The sequence below is a fragment of the Chiloscyllium plagiosum genome, chromosome 34 (genome assembly GCF_004010195.1).
Source record: "Chiloscyllium plagiosum isolate BGI_BamShark_2017 chromosome 34, ASM401019v2, whole genome shotgun sequence".
Classification (NCBI taxonomy): domain Eukaryota; kingdom Metazoa; phylum Chordata; class Chondrichthyes; order Orectolobiformes; family Hemiscylliidae; genus Chiloscyllium; species Chiloscyllium plagiosum.
In genome coordinates, this window is record NC_057743.1 from 31,931,013 (window position 1) to 31,951,539 (window position 20,527).

The following is a 20,527-nucleotide window of genomic DNA, read 5'->3' on the forward strand; positions in this document are numbered from 1 at the left end:
AAGTTTGTCCAGCAGGGTAAGATAAAAGGTAGGGAGGAGGGACTTGGGGGAGGGGCGTCGGAAATGTGATCGGTGGAAAGAGGTCAAGGTGAGGGTGATAGGCCAGACTGGGGTGGGGGCAGAGAGGTGGGGAAGAAGATTGCAGGTTAGGAAGGCGGTGCTGAGTTCGATGGATTTGACTGAGACAAGGTATTTCCCCTCCCCCCACCTTGTCTCAGTCAAATCCATCGAATTCAGCACCGCCTTCCTAACCTGCAATCTTCTTCCCGACCTCTCCGCCCCCACTCCCGTCTGACCTATCACCCTCACCTTGACCTCTTTCCACCTATCACATTTCCGACGCCCCTCCCCCAAGTCCCTCCTCCCTACCTTTTATCTTAGCCTCCTGGACACACTTTCCTCATTCCTGAAGAAGGGCTTATGCCCGAAACGTCGATTCTCCTGTTCCTTGGATGCTGCCTGACCTGCTGCGCTTTTCCAGCAACACATTTTCAGCTCCTCTGTAAATATAGTCTGGTTCAAGTAAGAGATGTCTTTGGGTTGTTTAGATACAGTCAATCTCCAGTGTTTGTTTGCTTCCTTGATATACTGTCGTTCAGAACCAAACTTTGTTTGTGACTAGGCAAAAGTAAGTGAAGGGCTTTTGCCCGAAACGTCGATTTTCCTGCTCCTCGGATGCTGCCTAACCTGCTGGGCTTTTCCAGCACCACTCTAATCTAGATATTGTTTGTGACTATGTGTGTGCACCTATACATATATAAAGATATTTTTATGAATAACGTATATTTTGGAATTAAATAAGAGCTGAAATCGCCAGGTACCTGCCCAGGCTTTCATATTAGGGATTCTCAGCTTCTAGTTTCTACTTGACCTATGATAAAAAAAGAACCTGTATATCAATGAAGCAAGATTCAGTGTTAGTGGATGTGATAACAAGCAATAATTCCCACTAATAAACATAACTCTCTAGTGAGAATCCTGTCTTAGTTCCTGGGATTCGAGAAGAAAATGCAACATGTGAGGAGGGCCTCACCAGGCATGTCATGTGATTCTCTCAGATTTTGCGCCATAGCTCATGTCATTCAGGTCCCGATAAGATTCCATCCTTTAACTCTGTTTCTCGTTCTAAACGTGCTGCCAGACCTGCTGAACAGATCCAGCACTTTCTGTTTTTATTTCAGATTTGCAGTATACACAGTATTTTGGTTTTATTCTGGGAAGGTTCTTTCATTCTTTGATTTTCTTTTTTAATAGTTGATATTATACTCAAGTCATATTTCTACATTAGACCATTGCAGTGAAAACAACATTTGGGTGTATTGCTTTGTATTCCAAAACTGCTGTACTAGAACAACAGGGGCCACAACTTCAGATCTATTGACAGTCTTGAGGCCTTCAGAAACCTGTGTGATAGAACGTTTAAGGTCCAGGACTACATGCTGAGGGACACACTGAAGCTTAGGGCGACTGCTGCCATGTTAAGTGAGGAAAGACCACTGTCTGAGGTCTTCCTGCTGAAGTTAAATAGAGGTCTGTTCAACTATCAAACTCTTTCCAATCAATCGCTCTTCAAGGATATCGCGGATCTGAGTTAAGGATTTCCATACCAAGAATCAAACTGATGGATCTTTTTTAAAACAGCCATCATTCAATCTTCTCATGAGACTATTCTTTTCTCTTAGAAAATGGAAGGGTGCTTTCAACAAAACATATTTCTCCTTAAGACTACCCACCCGCTCACAGGGCTTTTTATCATGAAACATTTATTCTAAATACCCTCCCATTTGTCTTAAGCAATAAGAATGAGCTGCTCAATTTTGGCCACAGTAATGAATACAAGCAAAATATCAGTCTCTTGGTTTGATCAGCAACATGAGATACCATCCAACAATCCCAAGGAAACTTGTCTTAGTGCTTTTTCCATGCTTCTGTAAAGAAACTAACAGCCTGATTTATGTACAGCCAGAGGTGTTAAGGTTAGGCAACTAACTTTCCAGAGACAGAAAAGCTCAGATTTAGCTCATCGGTATATTGTGTAAGTTACAACAGGTTCTTTAGTCTTCAGGGTAAATCTGTCAATACTATCCGAAATTCACTGAGGCACCCAATGTCAAATTGCATCTAAACAATATGTAAAAGCTGCTGGTAACCTCTATGACATCATCATTCTGATTAATGCATTCATAACTGATCATTTTACACGCAAATCCATCAGCTTGATAAACTGGTTGTGATAGCTCATGTAGTCACGAGCAATTCAAGTTCATCCATTCTAATAAAACATTATATTTCTTATTATTATTAGGGGACCACACTTTTTGTTCAATTTTTAGGGACTATAAACCATAACGGAGGCTATATTGCAATATAGCTAAAATACTAGGACAGAATTGTAACTTGAAAATAAAATGTTACATATTTTTGGCTACTCCAGACAATGTTGCTTTTTGAAGCACTGAAGGAGGGAATTTGAGACAAGCAACACCAATTTCTTTTGAATTAAGATAATTCTGCCTGATGACAGCCTTCAGATTGGCTAAATTTAAGAGTTTTACAAAGTTGTAAATGCCTGGGCAGCAGAGACAGGAAAAACATCCAGAGCCGCAAATTGAAAGCATTTATCTCTTCCTCTTTGTTCATGTGGACAAAAAGACAGTAAAGCCAACAAACCTAGAACAAAGAATTCTAACAAGAAAAGATCTAGATCCATGGGATCAATTATTGAAATAAAGAAAGCTTTACAGATGACAGTATAACCCATCCTTGAAATATGAACTTTTGATCTTCACAATTTTCTACATTCTTTTTCCATTCATGGTTCCATTTTTTGTCAACCATTTGTCATTTGTTTATCTTAATCATGAATGACTCTATGTCGTTAGGTGTTTTTGAAACAGTATAGTTCAAATGCAGAGTAATAGATTAGGAAATCTTTCTTTTCTCTGCATTTTGTTAAAATTAAGTGTGTTTCAATAAATAGAAGTAGTTTCTGTTAAAAATGAATCTGGTTGGATTTTTTTTCTTGAATAGCAGTCATTCAGGCAAATTAGTCACTTTGGTGTCAAATTAGGACTTTGTGCATTTTGGATTATGAAACAGTAAGGCATGATTATTGGCACGTCAGTTCATCTGTAACAACTAGCCATATTTATACTTGTGATAGTGGTGATACTGTGTGTTGTACAAATACAATTACTTCAGCACTTCATTTTCTTTTAACTCCAAGCCAAATTTACTCCCTCTGAGAAAGGATTTCTCTGCATTCTGCTCACTCAAGGTTAGCATACCTGACTTGCAGCTTTCCTCTAACTTTTGTTCTCAGCAAGAGATACCCCACATTAGAAGCAAAGCCTCTGAAGATTATTAGTAATAGTGGTCATGCTTTAAAAAGAAATTGATAATGATTCACACAATGAAGCTAAATAAACCCTTTGCTCCAATGAAACATTTTACAATGCTAAACAAAATGCTGAACAATGGAAATTCTATAAGTCAAAGCCATGTCTTAATGCAAGATGATATGATCAGATCTCTGATAGAAACCCTCCAGTTGTCCATACATGCACAAATCAAGAGTTGTATTTATACCTTCAGCCTTTACAGGGCTAAAGGAGCAGTTATCAAGCAGCATAGATACTGAGTTCAGATCATCAGACATAGTGGTACCTTACCTCCTTGAACAAATTTATGGAGGGCACAGTCAGATGGTCCCACAAGGTGAATCAGACTAGATTGGCTGTATCCTACAGTATATGGCTCTGTAATAGAAGACAGTAACAGAAAAATACTTGATCATTGAAACTGCAACAGAAATACACTCTTTATAAGTTTGAGCAAAATTGGATTATTTGGTCAATCAGCAAGGTGACCTCCAATTCACTTTACACCAACAGTGCCATCATATTCACAATCTGCTTGTCAATTCATCAACTGAAGACACTCTTCAGTGCAGTACTATCCTCATGCAGAGAAATGGAATTAAATGCAACAAATTTCATTTATGTAGCACCTTCAACAAAATGAAATATATTTCACAAGTGTTTAAGTCAGACAAAAGTTGAAAAAATTAAAGATATTTGGTTACAGGTTGGGTACATCGTATCTGTGTTCTGGTCAGCTGTACACTGGCACTCTTATTCCATTTCTCGGCTTTTTCCCAGGTTGTTTATTAAATGGACAGACTTTAAAAAAGATATCACTTAAATTGTCTGAATTCCTCAGCTTTAGTAGTCATTAGTTGTTGAAATATTCCAAGTTTCTTTGAGATAAAAATATTACTTTTAACCATTATTTCAAGCATCCAATACCAATTCTAAATTTATACACTTGTTATGAATTCATTTACTGGTGGTATAAACTTTCCATATTTTTGCCTTTGTGTTTCTGTATCACTTTGTATCAAAACACCAGTATAAATACAGAATTCTTCCAACTCTCAAATGCCTGTTATTGAGGAAGTAATTCTCAAATCTGTCATCTCAAGGGAGACCTCGTGGAACTGATCAATCTTCCATCTATTGTACAACTTGTCTGATTTTGTCCTATTAAAATGAACAGGACGGAAATCAAGGTAACTTCTGACCAAAATAATGAATCATCCATTCCAAAGGGTAGTAAGGTTAAAGATTAGGGCTCTATTGCTGTGTTTCACTGACACACCCATTTTAAATTCATATCAAAACAAATGACTGAATGAGTAAATGTACTGACCAGTGAGATATTGAATCAAAAGGCCAGACAGGGATAAGATTGCAGTTGTGCGAGTTGACATTTGGCAAGATAGCATCCCAATTACGTTCAACTGATTTAAATTGGAATTGGTTAAAATCAGCTGCGTCTACTCTGCTTAGCTCAACAGTGAAGTGCATTTGTGTAGAAGTCAAATGAGGACATCTAGTTCAATTATAACATTCACAATTGAAATTCCTGGCAATAATTAATGTCTCGCCTCAGGATATGAAGCATGGTCAATTGGGCAAAGTACCAACTGGCTATCAGCATAGTGCCATACTTTGAGAATCAGAGTTTTCTGAAGAGAATGGAATTTGCAAACAAAAATTCACATGAAGACCTTCCTCTATTGTGGAACTGCTCATTCAAATGTCTAGTTAGTCAGGATAGTGCAGTTTCACAAATTCCAAAACTAATGAATTGGATAAGACATAGACTCAAATGTAATTTCTCCTCAACACACAATAAAACCGTTGTTGTGGTTCTGTTCGCCGAGCTGGGAATTTGTGTTGCAGACGTTTCGTCCCCTGTCTAGGTGACATCCTCAGTGCTTGGGAGCCTCCTGTGAAGCGCTTCTGTGATGTTTCCTCCGGCATTTATAGTGGTTTGTCTCTGCTGCTTCCGGTTGTCAGTTCCAGCTGTCCGCTGCAGTGGCCAGTATGTTGGGTCCAGGTTGATGTGTTTGTTGATAGAACCTGTGGATGAGTGCCATGCATCTAGGAATTCCCTGGCTGTTCTCTGTTTGGCTTGTCCTATAATAGTAGTGTTGTCCCAGTCGAACACAATAAAGCCCTTTTGTTTTAACCAGCCAGGATAAAGATCTTTACCCATTTGTTTTGCGTGTGGATCACATGTTACATCAGGATATAAGATTTCCTTTGCGACACAGATTTTAATGATTTTTCAAATTTTGTTGAATTTTGCAACAGGCAATATTAAAATACACCAAACTGCTTCACGGCAGAACAATCAATAAAATGAGTGTCAAAGCAGGGATTAAGAAAGGTGACCATAAGCTTGCACAACATAACTGAACCAAGCATAGACAGTTCCAAAGATCTGGACAATGGAAAACGGGATGGTTTGATTAACTGTCTCAGCTGCTGAAGATAGATCATGGAAGACAAGGATAAGCGACATAGCCACAGTCATAAAATCCCATGTTTTGGTGTAATGGCAGAAGTAGAAAGCTGTCTGTAGAATTCAAACTAGGAGTTGAGGGCAAGTTGGATACATATTTGGAAGTGAGAACCCATTTAAGGGTTTATGAGGCAAGGGTGATAGTGTGCTTTTAGGGAGGAGGCTGTAAGATTATGGTTGCTTTAAAAGAGGAGGAAACCACTTACAATGTCAACTTACAAGGGAACTGAAAAGGACAATTGGGTGGTCAGTAGTTAAGGGGAAATGAGGTGGATTTCATGGGGAAGACAAGTTCAGAAAGGGCAACAAAAGAAATCAGAGATACTAGAAGGCAGTATAGAGTTGTGACAGAAGAGATATTTGGCTTGGCAGTCAAGGTGTGGGAATGGTAGCAGAGGCTGTGGAGGGGGCTGAGACAGCACTCAGTGCACTCTTCATTCAATTGTTATTGTTAAAAGTCCATGACTTGCATGGAAGTGAGGGAAAGAATATGTAAATACAGCAGGCTGGGCATATTCCTTAATTTACATGCATTTATTTTTTATGCTCACAATTTATAATTTCAATTATCCAGTTATCCAGTTCCTGCTAATTTAAGTTTCTTCTAAGAAACAACCATCAAACATATCTAACAGAAAAAGGAATGTGGCTCACAAACACACAGTTTGAGATAAACTGGGTAGCAAATAAGTATAATTTCTTCAATTTTGTTTTGATTAATTTTCATTGCCCTTCTTTATCATTTACTATCAATCAGCACCTGTCCTATCCAGTTCTGCCACAAGTTGGGAGCATACTGAGATTTAAAATGCTAATGCTGTTAACTATCAATCTTCTTTATGAGAAAATCAAATTTGAATTTACATGTAAGACTGTTTCTTTTAATAGGTTTTAAGTGAAATTAAATTATCTTTTACAATATTTGCAATAGCTCTAAACGCCTAACCTTGTCCCAAACTAAGTAAAATTCCAGATAGTTAAAAGCAAAAATAAAAACAGACAAATTAATTTAGGTAAACACCATAAGTGAGTGTATTGCATTTCTTGTAAATAAGAGTTCCCATAGTGACGTCACCTATAAATAGTTGATTATGGCCTGAAGTGTTCGAATATTATCTAAAAGGATTTGATATGAAAAGTGAACTACTGAATCCATTCAGAGTGTGTATTATTACAATGATCTTCTTCAGACTTAAATCACCCTCACTTGATTCAGAGTCGAATCGAACAACAAAAGCAAAATGTTGCAGTAAATCAGAGAAAGAAACTGACTTAATGTTTCAAGTTCAATATGTCTCTTCCTCAAGGCAGGAAACCTATTTAAAGTCTAGTAATACTTGATGTTGGATGCTCAAAAAAAAGGTTAGCCTGGCTTCATGGGCTACTCATGTTCACTCATGGAGTTCTGTGGGTCTAACATAAGTTAACAAACCATGCATACATTTGTGGATCTGGCAATTCAAATCTGCAGCACTGTGACTGGTGGATTTAGCATTTAAATATGCCAATGAGACAGTAGTCCTTTCCATCTTACCAGAGCCAAGATTCAAAACAATTCAGATGATTAGCAGAATGAATGGAGTTTTAGGCAATTAAAAACTGAAGCTTCAGGGGCTAATCCTGCATAGGCTGGATAACCAGAGTTCCAGTGTCTGTTCTGAAGTGTGGAAACCACTGGCTTTTTTTCCTTGTTGTCTGAGATCGTTGGGTCAAAATGGGGATGGACCTTTACTGTGACTGCATTCAGATGAGGAGTAAAATGAAAATAAAATGAGCCAACTCTTCCAGGAATTATGATCTACAAGCCACTGTGTATCAAGAGTAGAGAACAATTTAGCACAAAATGTCATCATGATCAGAGGCCATAAAGATAGCTTACACGTTTTATAAAATGTCTACTAGAATACATTATGGATACACTATTCTAATAGAATAAAGTACCATCAGCCATATGACAGAGGGTCTCTCATACTCATAGAATCATAGAATCCCTACAGTATGGAAACAGGCTCTTCAGCCCAACAAGTCCACACTGATCCTCCAAAGAGTATCCCACCTAAACCCATTTCCCTATCCTATTACTCTACATTTACCCCTGACTGATGCACCACACTGACACATCCCTGAAGTCTATGGCCAATTTAGCATGGCCAATTCACCTGCATATCTTTGGACTGTGGGAGGCATCTGGAGCACATCAAGAACACCCACACAGACAGTCACCCGAGACGGGATTGGAACTGTGAGGTAGCAGTGCTAATCATTGAGCCACCCTGCTGCCCCATACTATGAGAAAATACGTAATTCACAAAAAAAAAACAAACAAAATGTTTCCAACTACATAAGTTGTACAAAAAAAGCGTTGGGCACAAAGCATGTTGTAAGTGGAAACTCACATTGTTCACTTGGGAATTGCAAATATGCGTTGTTCCATTCTTCACAATAATGTTAGGAGACTGATTATTATTTGACCAGTGGCTTACCAACATTTAAAATTAAGTAGTGTCAAGCCCATATAGGTCTTTGGAGGATCTCATTAGTGTGTCAAACTATCCCATATTCTTGGAATCAATTGCAAAGTTGTTATTTCTATAATGTTGAAGTATTCCGATGCATTCCTCTGCCTCCAGGTATTAATTTCTCTGTACTCTGTCCACTGGGACTATATATCAGTTATTCTCTGGGACTACACATTATTGTATACAACAGGGCAAATGGTGAGAACATTCAGTGTTCTGCTAATTGTACTCCTAATCATCTGCCAGGTGTGTAGAAAATTCAAGAATGACTCTCCTACTTTGCACAACCTAACCGGTAGTTCTTTATGTTAATTCTTTCAATAGTGGTGGTGTCCTTTACACTGCCTTGGCCCTTCACCTTCGTTTCTCAATAAGAACTGCTACTGTTCCTACAGGAGAACCAATACTTTCCATTCACTGTTGTACTGATATCAGCCCAATGGTCAAACATTCCTTGGTGGCTTCCATTACTGCTATAGTTCCTTGCATAGGTAACAGCAATAACACAGAACATCAAAATTCTGAACGCCCTATGTTTTGTGGAGAAAAATTGTATATATATTTTTTATAATTTCTCATTCAAAATATGCAGCAATATTCACATACAAGATTGGTCCAAAGTCTTGAAACTTGAGAAGTAAACTGTCGATTAGCAGTAATTGTACAAGGGAGATTCAAAGAACTGTTAACAGTAGAATGAGGCAAAGCTTACCTTTAGATTGTCGGTCTGCCAGGGGATACAATAAAAAGGAAAAAAGCAAACTAAAGTTAATGTAGTTCAAGGGAAATGAATCCTTTATGTGGTATTATCTTTTATACTAGCTAGAAATTAAAAATATTTCACTTCCATGAATAAAACATTCTTTATATTTTGAACTAATTTAAATTAACTGTAAATGTGGTAGAAAGGTCTCTGTAGTTTGCATGTCCTCCTGTGTTCCAGTGGACTATAGTACAAAGAAATAAGAAATAAGTGGCTAGAAAATATCAAAAAATAATGAATGAATGTTTAACATATGCACATGGCATTCCTCTGCCAAATTAACAATGGGTTAATTTGCTAAAGCAATAAATAGCAAGAATACACAAAACAAACAGGAAATTTGGCCCAAACAATTCACATTGCCATTTATAGTTCTACTTATATTATCTGTTGTATCTTCAATAAACTTAGCATTTATAGAGTCATAGAGATGTCCAGCATGGAAAAGGACCTTTCAGTCCAACTCGTCCATGCCCGACCCAATCTAGTCCCATCTGCCAGCACCTGGCTCATATCCCTCCAAACCCTTCCTAATCATATACCCATCCAGATGACTTTTAAATGTTGCAATTGTATCAGCCTCCACCACTTCCTCTGGCAGCTCATTCCACACACGTACACTCTCTGCATGAAAAAGTTGCCCCTTAGGTCTCTCTTATATCTTTCCTCTCTCACCCTAAACCTATGCCCCCTAGTTCTGGACTCCCCCAACCCCAGGAAAAGACTTTGTCTACTTATCCTATCCATGCCCCTCATGATTTTATAAACCTCTGTAAGGTCACCTCTCAGCCTCCAAAGCTCCAGGAAAACAGTCCCAGCCTTTTCAACCTCTCCCTATAGCTCAAATCCTCCAACCCTGGCAACATCCTTGTAAATCTTTTCTGAACCCTTTCAAGTTTCACAACATCTTTTCGACAGGAAGGAGACCAGAATTGCACACAATATTCCAACAGTGGTCTAACCAATGTCCTGTACAGCCACAACATGACATCCCAATTCCTGTATTCAATACTCTGACCAATAAAGGAAAGCATTCCAAACGCCTTCTTCACTATCCTATCTGCCTGCAACTTCACTTTCAAGGAGCCATGAACCTGCACTCCAGTGTCTCTTTGTTCAGCAACACTCCCAAGGACCTTACCATTAAGTATATAAGTCCTGCAAAGATTTGCTTTCCCAAAATGCAGCACCTCACATTTATCTAAATTAAACTCCATTTGCCACTTCTCATAATTCCTTTCTTGATGGGAGATGGACATTTCCTTAATGTATCCACTGTTTTGTCTCGCTACTTCTTTAAGTTTCCCTGTAAGTTGTTCCTCTCTTCCAACATATTAGCCAACTCTATTAGCTGGATGCCAATTGCTGATATAAATAATAGCAACTGGCCATCAAATTAATTCACGTTACTGAATTCATGACAATACTGAAACACACCTGTTATGGCATTATATAAATTCAAGTCTTTTCTTTTTCTGAGAGAGGGAGAAAATAAAATTGGGAGCTGAGAGGGAAGAGGAAGTCTTGTGAATACACACACATATTTCCCAAGTCTGTGATTTTCATTTTTCCTTGTTTCTATTCACCAAGGGTTGATTTTCCAAGTTCACATGCTTAAAAGGAGCTACACTGAATGGAAAATTATGGACAGCATATCCATGTCCAACAAGGCACTCCTCAGCAGCACAAGCACCAAAAATCAACCTCTAGAATCTCTCTCAGATTTAGTTCTATCTAGATTTTCCTCTTCTCTCTGACACGTTTGACAGCAAAATAAAGGCAATTTTTAAGCGCAAAATAAATACTGCTGGTGTAAATAAGTTAAAAACTACTTAGTATACTTCAGATGCAAGTATACTTTGGAATATTAAAATCTGTAAGGAAATTAGTCAATTTGTAGCTGCTGCAGTCCAAAACAAAGAGAGTATAAAATAGCATTGGTAAATGACATTTACAAATAACAGCCGCATGTACACAAACCTGGACACTCTCGATGCCCAATGTAAAGAGGTTTCAGTGAGTTTTACGTTTCATTCAGGAACACAATAGGGTCACAGCTCGTATAGCTCGTATAGTTTGGAAATTACGCAATATGATATTGTCAGGCTAACATTTGTATCAAATCCTCACGCCATCTATTTTATTGGAGGCATTATCGTATGTATAATAAATGAGTAGTGTCTTTGTTAAAATCGTGAACAGAAGAATTTAATGTAAACACGTGTTCGCAAACAATATTGCACAGGGAAATTTCAATGTACTTAATACCAGATCACATTACAGCTAACTTGTAGAAATGGATTTTGTTTAGGGTAAGCTACAATGGCCTCATAATTTGTGAAGTCATACTTTTGCCTTCTCGTGCTTCCAAAACTTTCTAAACCTTCCATGAATTCCAAAATAGTTCTATAATTGTTGGCTATGATACACTCAACACAGAACAGATCACAGTGATCTGCCTTACAATGATGTATCACAGATAAAGTCTGCATGGAATAAGAGGACATGGTATGCTCTTGAGAAACTGGCCTTTGCCAGCTTTAGGCCTGAAGAACTGGAGCCTTTCAAGAAAGTTCAAGAAGCCTACAAGCATTTCCAGATACCATGTAGGAGTGAGCACTAAATGTTGCCATGCCAAAGTCACTCTTAACAAATCTGTGACCAAATTTTAAAAGTTCTGATGCCTTTTTGACTCAATGTGGACAGGGTTGGGCAAGGTCGAAAATCAAACCATACTACGTTATAATCCAACAGGTTTATTTGAAATTATAAGCTTTCGGAGCTCTTCTCCTTCCTCAGGCATGGTATGATAGAAAGGTATAAGACACAGTATTTATAAGCAAAAAGTTAACAAGTTTAAAATTAGCTGCCCTTGTTGAAACCTTTAATCAGTTAGGAGATGGACTGCTGATTAAAATGAAAAGTCCAGATTCCTTTCAAGTCTTTGTCCCTAGATAATTAAGGATTTTATCAATATACTAGGGGTGATATATCAGGTGAGACAACGCACTTTAGGTGTGAGATCCCACTTTGAATCTATGTTTTAATTTGAGGTCTGGTTTTATTGATTTTTTTTATCAAAAAAAAACGGACCTTAGCTTTAAACATAACTAAATGTTATGGGACCTCACACCTGAAGTGCATTGTCTGACCTGAGATATCACCCCATGTACATTGATAAAACCTTTAGTTATCTAGGGACAAAGACTTGAAAGGAATCTAGATTTTGCATTTTAATCAGGAATCTACCTCCTAATTGATTAAAGGATTCAAGAAGGGCAGCTAGTTTTAAAGTTGTTAACATTTTGCTCTCAATATTGTGTCTTATACCTCCTTATCTTACCATGCCTGAGGAAGGAACAGAGTTCCGAAAGCTTGTAATTTCAAATAAATCTGTTGGACTATAACATGGTGTTGTTCACTTTTTGACTAGAGTCATATATGCCATACAAAGGCATTGCTAAACCACAAGTATTTCACAGTATAAAGCAGCAAATAACTCAAACTATTCCAGACTCGAAATAGCAGTGGAGCAAAAAGTACAATTAACTGAAAACAAGGCAGTAGAATGCTTAGAAATCTCATGAGGATACATAAGAAGATTAAAGAGTGATCTAATTGAGGTGTTTAAGATGATTAAATGAATTGATAGAATAGATATAAATAAACTATTTCCTCTAGTGGGAGAGCCCAGAACAAAGGGGCATAACCTTAAAATTTGAGTGAGTTCATTATGGTTGATTTCAGGAAGTACTTGATCACACAAAGGATAGTGGAAATCTGGAACTCTGCCAAAATAAAAGTTGCTGTATTTAGGACAACTGAAAATTTCAAAAACTGAGATTAATAGAACTTTGTTAGGGAAAATATCAAAGGTTATGGAACCAAGGCAGGCAGATGGAATTAAGTCTCAAATTAACCATGATTTAATTAAATGGTGCAACAGGCTCAAGAAGTTGACTGGACTGATCCTGCTCCTATATCTGAAGACAAAGGCAAAGCCCAGACGGCAACTTAAAAAACATATCACTGAAACTCACCGTAGAGGTGGGAAAATCAGCTACGTTAATATTCTTGATCACTATCCAGTAGTTATTGTTATATAGTGAAGACATCCATGCTGTCAGGAGAGGAAAGAAATTGGAACTATGTACCTAGTAACCCAATTTAATATTTTAAAAAATCACCAAGACAATCACTGTGTATCTAGTTAGATTGTGGTTTTGTACTTAATGATATAACTAGATTATCATCATACTGTACAGCAATCTCTCTGCCCCTGCATGCATACTGTAGTTTCTCAAAATCATTCATTTGGCAGCAGTTTTCCCCACGTGCCCTCTCAAAAATAGACCTACAGCTTTCAAACAAAACACAGCAGATAAGCCATCTAATCAACTTGCTAAAATTTCTGGTAATTATGTTTATAATTGGTTGTGTTCTGAGTTCCTTCTACTTTTTTCGTTTTCTTTCAATAACACACTACAGGTGCAAATAGTTTTAATTCTTTAGGAGAAAGTTATTTCAAACCCTTAACATGCTTTGCATTGTTAATTCGTTAATTGGAAAATATGGGTGATTTACTGGTGATGATTAATAGATGAGAAAATGTCAGGGTAATTTGGTGATGGTGAAAAAAGGTGCACTTCCGGATATAAAAAGGAAAAAAAAAGTGAGTTCATCGAGCTCTTCTGACACAGTGGTAGTGTTCCTACCTCTGAGCCAGGCGATCCGTATTCAAGTCCCACCTGCTCCAGAGGTGTGCCATAACATCACTGAACAGGGTGGATTAGAAAATATATCTGCCTCAGCTCTCAGTGCTCTTGCAGCATTGTAAAAAATGAAGAAAAATCTAGTTTAACCACCTCTAACTCTATTTTGTTTTAATCCCCTCCCACTTCCCTCGCTTTCCCTCACCTTTGGTGTCTGCACTGTCCTTATTGGGTTTTGCATATTAATTAATCAGTTGGAAAACATGGGTGAGTTACTGGTGGTGGTTATTAGATGAAAAAAAGTACAATGGATGATTTGAATTCTGGAATAAAAACATTCATTTGTGCGTAAGAGCATTTCTGGACATATTTTTAAAAATGAAAAAAGAGATAAATGAACAAAAAAAAACAGATGAAAAATATCATTGGTGATTTAATGGCGGGAATAAAGCCGTTCAGTTGTGTGTGATAACACTTACGGAGATAAGGAAAAAGAAAAAGAAGGTTAGTTCAAGGACACTGAGTATTGGGAATGATGTGTAACTACATCAATGTCAGGTCATACTTCAACCATGTCACTTTATTGATTAAATTTAAATGATTAAATGAAAGCTTCTAAAGGGGAATCCTTGAACTACAATTCTTGAACTATCTTAGAAAAGCAAATGAAATACTGAAGTCTGTCCTCCAACGAAAAGAATTCACCAGGCATTTTATGACTGGTCTCATTTTCTATTTTATCATGCTTAGGAATATTTGAAGATGAGTTATTTAATTTGAATGCTACCTATTTAAGTTCCTCATTGTTTAAAGTAATATTTTCACAGCATAGGGTGTGATCTTTGACCAAGATATGAACTAGTAAATGGCAACTTGAATCTGGCAAAAGAGATTACATAGAACATAGAACATAGAAAAATACAGCACAGTACAGGCCCTTTGGCCCTCGATGTTGCGCCAATCCAAGCGCACCTAACATACACTAGCCTACTATCCTCCATATGCCTATCCAATGCCCGTTTAATGCCCATAAAGAGGGAGAGTCCACCACTGCTACTGGCAGGGCATTCCATGAACTCACGACTCGCTGAGTAAAGAATCTACCCCAAACATCTGTCCTATACCTACCACCCCTTAATTACATTTGATGGTTGACACTTGACACTCAAGGTAGACAAGTAGGAGGCTCGAAGATACAGCCGAGGAAGGGTTACACCCGAAATATTGACTTCTCCACCTCCTGATGCTGCCTGGAGACCTGAAGAAGGGTTACACCCGAAACATTGACTTCTCCACCTCCTGATGCTGCCTGGAGACCTGAAGAAGGGTTATACCCAAAACATTGACTTCTCCACCTCCTGAGGCTGACTTGTCTACCTTGGATTCCAGCACCTGCAGTTTCTTTGACCCTTCACACTCTGCCACCTGTATATGCATACATATTTACGTATTATGAAGCCTTTAAATATCCAGAATAGATGATTTCCTGTATATTAGAACAACACACATATAAAAATGCATTTTAAAATTGCAATTGCTTCATAAATAATATCTTTGAAGTCAATACTGGTGATGAAACTGATCAACACAAATCAAACTATTTCAAGTAAAGTTGCATGTGGGGCAAGACATTTGTCTCTGAATGGAGACAGGAATCAGGTTGCAAAACAATGAACTTTGCTGCTTTTTGCTAAAGAAAAATTCTCTGTTTTCCCAACCTCATGCCATTATCATATGCTATTTTTTGGCAGGTCACAAAGGCTTTGGTGGCAAGACATACACATGTCTTACGAACTGAGGATCTTGAATGTGAGGACTTCAGGAAATCTTCCTCCTGCACACTATTTCAGTGTGCTTGTGTGGGGAACACTGTGAACAATGACTGTAAAATGTTTTGACACCTTCAAATGTCAATTTTAGATGTTGTACAACAAAGAACATCTTTTTCAATGTGGCGATTCATCTGTCCTCTGTCTTGCAAAGGTAAGTTAAGTGTTACATTGACCACCACTGGGTAAGTTTCGACATGCATTACCTCACAGCGATCTCTCAAGTCATTACAAAAAAAGAAATAAATGTTCAACTTACCCACATTGATGGCAGGCAAGATGATATCTTCACTCCTTTGCTTTGTCTCTATCCGGTCCAGTTTCTGAGCTTCATACCTCTTTCTACCTTCTTCTTGCTGTTCTGGATTTGCATACTTTTCGAACATACAGGAAGAAAAATAGAAATTTAATTTTTAATTGATTTATTTCATTATGCTGCATTTTTGATCATTTTAGTCAAACCATTTATTGCTTCTCAACAATTTCTCAGAGTTTTACTCTTAAATTCAATAAAAACAATGAGTTGCAATTGTACAGAACCTTGAAAGAACATGCCCACCAAAGAGGCTTCACAGCAGTGAAACATTTAGCAACTTGAGTTGATCAAGGAACTATTAAAAATAATGGTTTTGAGGAGGCCTTTAAAGTTACTGAGAGAGATAACAAAGTGAGGGATTCAGGAAGGGAATTCTGAACAGCAAAACCAAGAAAGAAATGTCTCCATCATAAATACTGAGAGAAAGGATGGGAGATGCACAGGTGACCAGAAGTAAAAGTCTGAAGAACACAGATTGTGATGGAGGGCTAGAGGAGGCTGCAGAATTAGGTTGGGCAAGGTCTTGGAGGGAAAGATGAGTGCTTTCGCTCCATGCCCACAACAGACTTCAGCCCTAAAAAAAACACAATAATGTTTATTCTGGAAATTTGAAATTAAAATGTAATCCTCAGGCAGCATCTGCAAAAAAAGAAACAGATATACATTTTTGTTGCAGATCTTAAGCAGATAGTCAGATTTCAGTCCTAATTGAGTATAAACAATGACAGTTTTAAACTGGAATGGTGTCATCTACAGTAGGCATGATTACCAATAAGACATAACAAAAGAAAAGTTTGCCAACATTGTTGGGCACAACAAAGGGAACTTTGTTCTTTGAAAGGTAGGAAAAATATAATTTCCAAAATCTTGGGGAAGAAAATCCCAGATTCAAATTCAGCACATTCCATTAAATGATTTAAGAACTTTCAGTGATGAGACAAGGCAGAAAATATTTCTCTTTTATTACCTCATGCACACTGACCATCACAAAGCGCAATCAACAAATTAAACAACAAAAAGCTGTATTTATATAATAGAGGTCTTGTAGCACAATGGATCACATCCCCGCCTCTGAGGTAGTAGCTCTAGGTTTGAGTTCCATTCTAGAAGGTACATTCATAACTTGACCAAATGAGTTGATTTGGCCTGTAAATTCTTCAAATACATGACAGGTGAGAAGAGTGAGAAACTTCAAGTCAGGCACGCTTCATGTGAGTGGCAACCCTTTGGCAGCAGACAAGCAAATTGTTCTACGAAAATGTAGCAATGGAAGCAGACTGAAGCATATACCTTGTTTGTCTCATGTGCAACTCAGTTTGAGAAGAGAAATAAAGAAGAAAAATTGTTTCAAAACTTGTAAATTCCCTCAACGTAAGTGCCCTCGGAGTTATCCTTCGCTAAAAATTAAACTGGACTAGCCTTATAAATAGAGCACAACAAGTCAGGCAGCATCTAAGGAGCAGCAGAATCAACATTTCAGGCAAGAGCCTTTCATCAGGATCTCCAATATCTGCAGTCCTCACTTTCTCATAGCCTTATAAATACTATGGCCACAGCATGTAATTTACCTCCTAACTCTCCAAAGCCTGTTCTCATCTACAAGGCACAAGTCAGGAATGTAATGGAATACTCACTACTTGCCTGGAAGACTTCAGCTTCTACCACACTCAAAAAAACGACACAATCCCAGACAAAGCAGCCTGCTTGATTGACACCACATCCACAAACATTCACTCCCTGCAATACCAATGCTCAGTAACAGCTGTGTGTTCCATGTACAAGATGCACTACAAAATTCACTGAGGTGCTTTACGTACTACTTTCCAAACACAAAACTATTACCAAATAGAATGACAACAGCAATAGAAAGATGAGAACACCAACACCTGTATATTTTCCTCTAAGCCACTCACTCTCCTGTTTTGAAATATATTGCCATTCTTCAGTGGTACTGGGTCAAAATCCTGGAATGCACTCCTTGACAGCATTGTTGTAGTATCTATACCAATGGGCTCCAGCAGTTGAAGAAGGTAGCTCATAACCACTTCTCAAGGGCACCTATGGATATGCATAAATCCTGGTTTTGTAAGTGATGCCCACTTCTCCTGAATTAATAATAAAAAAAGGAATACCACAGGAAAACTTACAATTTGAATTCAGTACAGATAATTAATTGGTTGAGCACGTCTGCCCAGAGAATTGTTGTTGCTTTGCTGTGCAAGCTGAGCCACTTTGAGGACTGGGTCTCATTGTGTCACCTGATCCAGCATGCTGAACAGGCTTAAGTTGAGGGCAACTGGATGGCTCAGTGGTTAGCTGTCTCACAGTGCCAGTGACCCAGGTTCAATTCCAGCATTGCGTGACTATCTATGTGGAGTGTGCACATTCTCCAGTGTCTATGCGGATTTTCATTGGGTGCTCTGATTTCCTCCCGCAGTGCAAAGATGTGCAGGTTAGGTGGATTGGCCATGCTAAATTGTCCCAAAGCGTCCAGAGATGTACAGGTTAGGTAGACCAGCCACGTAAATGTGAGGTATGGGGATATGGTGAGAGGCTGGGCTGGTTCTAGGTGGATGCTCTTTGGAGGGTCAGTACAGACTTGATAAGCCAAATAACCTCTTTCTGCACAGTTGGGATTCTATGATTCTAAGTCAGCATTATGATGCAGCTTGAGGAATTGGGAAAATGATCCATTAGGGAGATGGGGGAGACACAATAATGTGCCTAAAAGTTTTGGGGGAGGCCAGGAAGTGCAATATTCATAACCCCTAATAGAAGATTATAAAGGCTCGACACCATTTTTAGAGTGACCTCCAATGTTTATTTAAGGACTATGGATTAGGTTCCTCAAGAATGGCATCTATCTCAACAACAAAATACCATTGATGAAAAATAGTTTCACGTCAAGCTACATTTTCTCCTTTTTTATAGTGGAAGAACAAGGCATGAGATCTAGACACACTATGTCCTTCAGCTCATATCTGACAGAAATGTTCTCGAAGTAAAAAGCAGCCTTCCGCTACACACAAGGTCGTGGGAAACAATCTGGGTGTGAGGAGTAATGGAAATATGGTAGTTGATGGGAGGACTGTACTGAATGTCAAAAGTTCAATGCAGCTTGTGCTGATGACATAAAGCAAAATGTTTTCAAACTAAAACATTATATGTTTGAAGTGTCATTCCGAAAGTTGAAATGGCAGAATATTTCCTGGACTTTATTTCCAAATATTTCAGCTATCTTTTTCCTATGGTCATTTTCTGAAATCTGTCAATTTTAAATTTTGTAGTTAGGCAATTATGTAATTATTAATTAATTAGTTTTAAATGTGTTCACTGTACTTCAGAACACAGACTTATTTTTAAAAAATCTTCTCAAACTTAATGGGTGGAATTTTCCCTAGTTGGAAGAAGGAGTGTTCAGGTGTGGAGGTGTGCTGCTAGGAAAATTGCCAAAATTGAAGATGGCTTTGGATCCCATACACCTTCTTGGGGAAGGTGGATAAGTGGAGTGGGAAAGTGTTGGGTTATGCAGGAAGTCGACTGAAATATTTAAGATTTTATATTAGTAGCAATTTTGCACGTGGATTCCTCCTTTCCTAAACAAGCAGAAGCTCTATGCTATGTTGACAACCAGCAAGTTGGAGAACGCAATGAACATCCTCAGAGAAACTGTAAAGCAGCGAAGGTTTTTGATAAATCACAATGAAGAGTTCTAGTCATGGACAGGTGAGAATAGCCACATGCACCTCCATATGGCACAAGAAACAACTGCCAAGATTCAACTGCAGGCAGGACCCCAAAACACTGTCTACGAACAGAAGACCAATTCACTCAGTATGCCTGAGCAATGGTGCTTCAGAGGTTCATTTTGTCATGGTAGGTCACTACTGACAGCTGCACATTCAATGGACTAAGTGGATGTGCAATGTCAATGGCCAGAAAGATGTCTGTCACTGGAGGCCCAATCCCAAGTTTCCGACCTTATATCTCCATCCCTTGTCAAGTTACACACTCTCTTCCCCTGCAAGAAGGGAAAGCAGAGAGGTGCAAGTGATGGTAATGACATTTTTGTGCAGAGGAGAGAAAGATACCATTTATCTTTGTGAGTCATTAACACAAGGAAGAACTAAGCTCTGAATGAGTATGTGTGTGTTGGCTACTCAAATAGAGTCATAGCATCATACAGATGTACAGCACAGAAACAGACCCTTCGGTACAACTCGTCCATGCTGACCAGATATCCCAACCCAATCCAGTCCCACCTGCCAGCACCCATATCCCTCCAAACCATTCCTGCTCATATATCCGTCCAGATGCCTTTTAAATGTTCCAATTTACTAGCCATCACCACTTCCTCTGGTGGAAATGTAAGGTGGGGAAAGTGTGGAGTTGCAAGGTATGAGATGTGCTGTGCAAGAGATTGCTGGGCAAGACTAAAATAGGGGCTTGTTACTCGAAAGTATAGTCCATTCATCTGTGAGATGCTCTTGAAATCCTCTTAGCGTAAAGCCTCTAAG

At 38.4% G+C, this 20,527-nt stretch overlaps 1 protein-coding gene across 4 annotated transcripts in view; it reads right to left on the bottom strand.

Moving 5' to 3' along the window:
• acot7 (acyl-CoA thioesterase 7) overlaps positions 1-20,527 on the bottom strand; it is a 273,093-nt gene that overhangs the window by 167,717 nt on the left and 84,849 nt on the right. For 3 of the 4 annotated variants that reach the window (XM_043676080.1, XM_043676083.1, XM_043676082.1), the window contains exons 5-7: positions 15,954-16,068; positions 9,103-9,117; positions 3,672-3,758 (exon numbers count right to left, since the gene is read on the bottom strand). In XM_043676080.1, coding sequence (XP_043532015.1) covers positions 3,672-3,758; positions 9,103-9,117; positions 15,954-16,068 — 217 coding nt within the window. The remainder of the gene's footprint in view (positions 1-3,671; positions 3,759-9,102; positions 9,118-15,953; positions 16,069-20,527) is intronic. The other variant, XM_043676081.1, reaches the window with a different exon arrangement.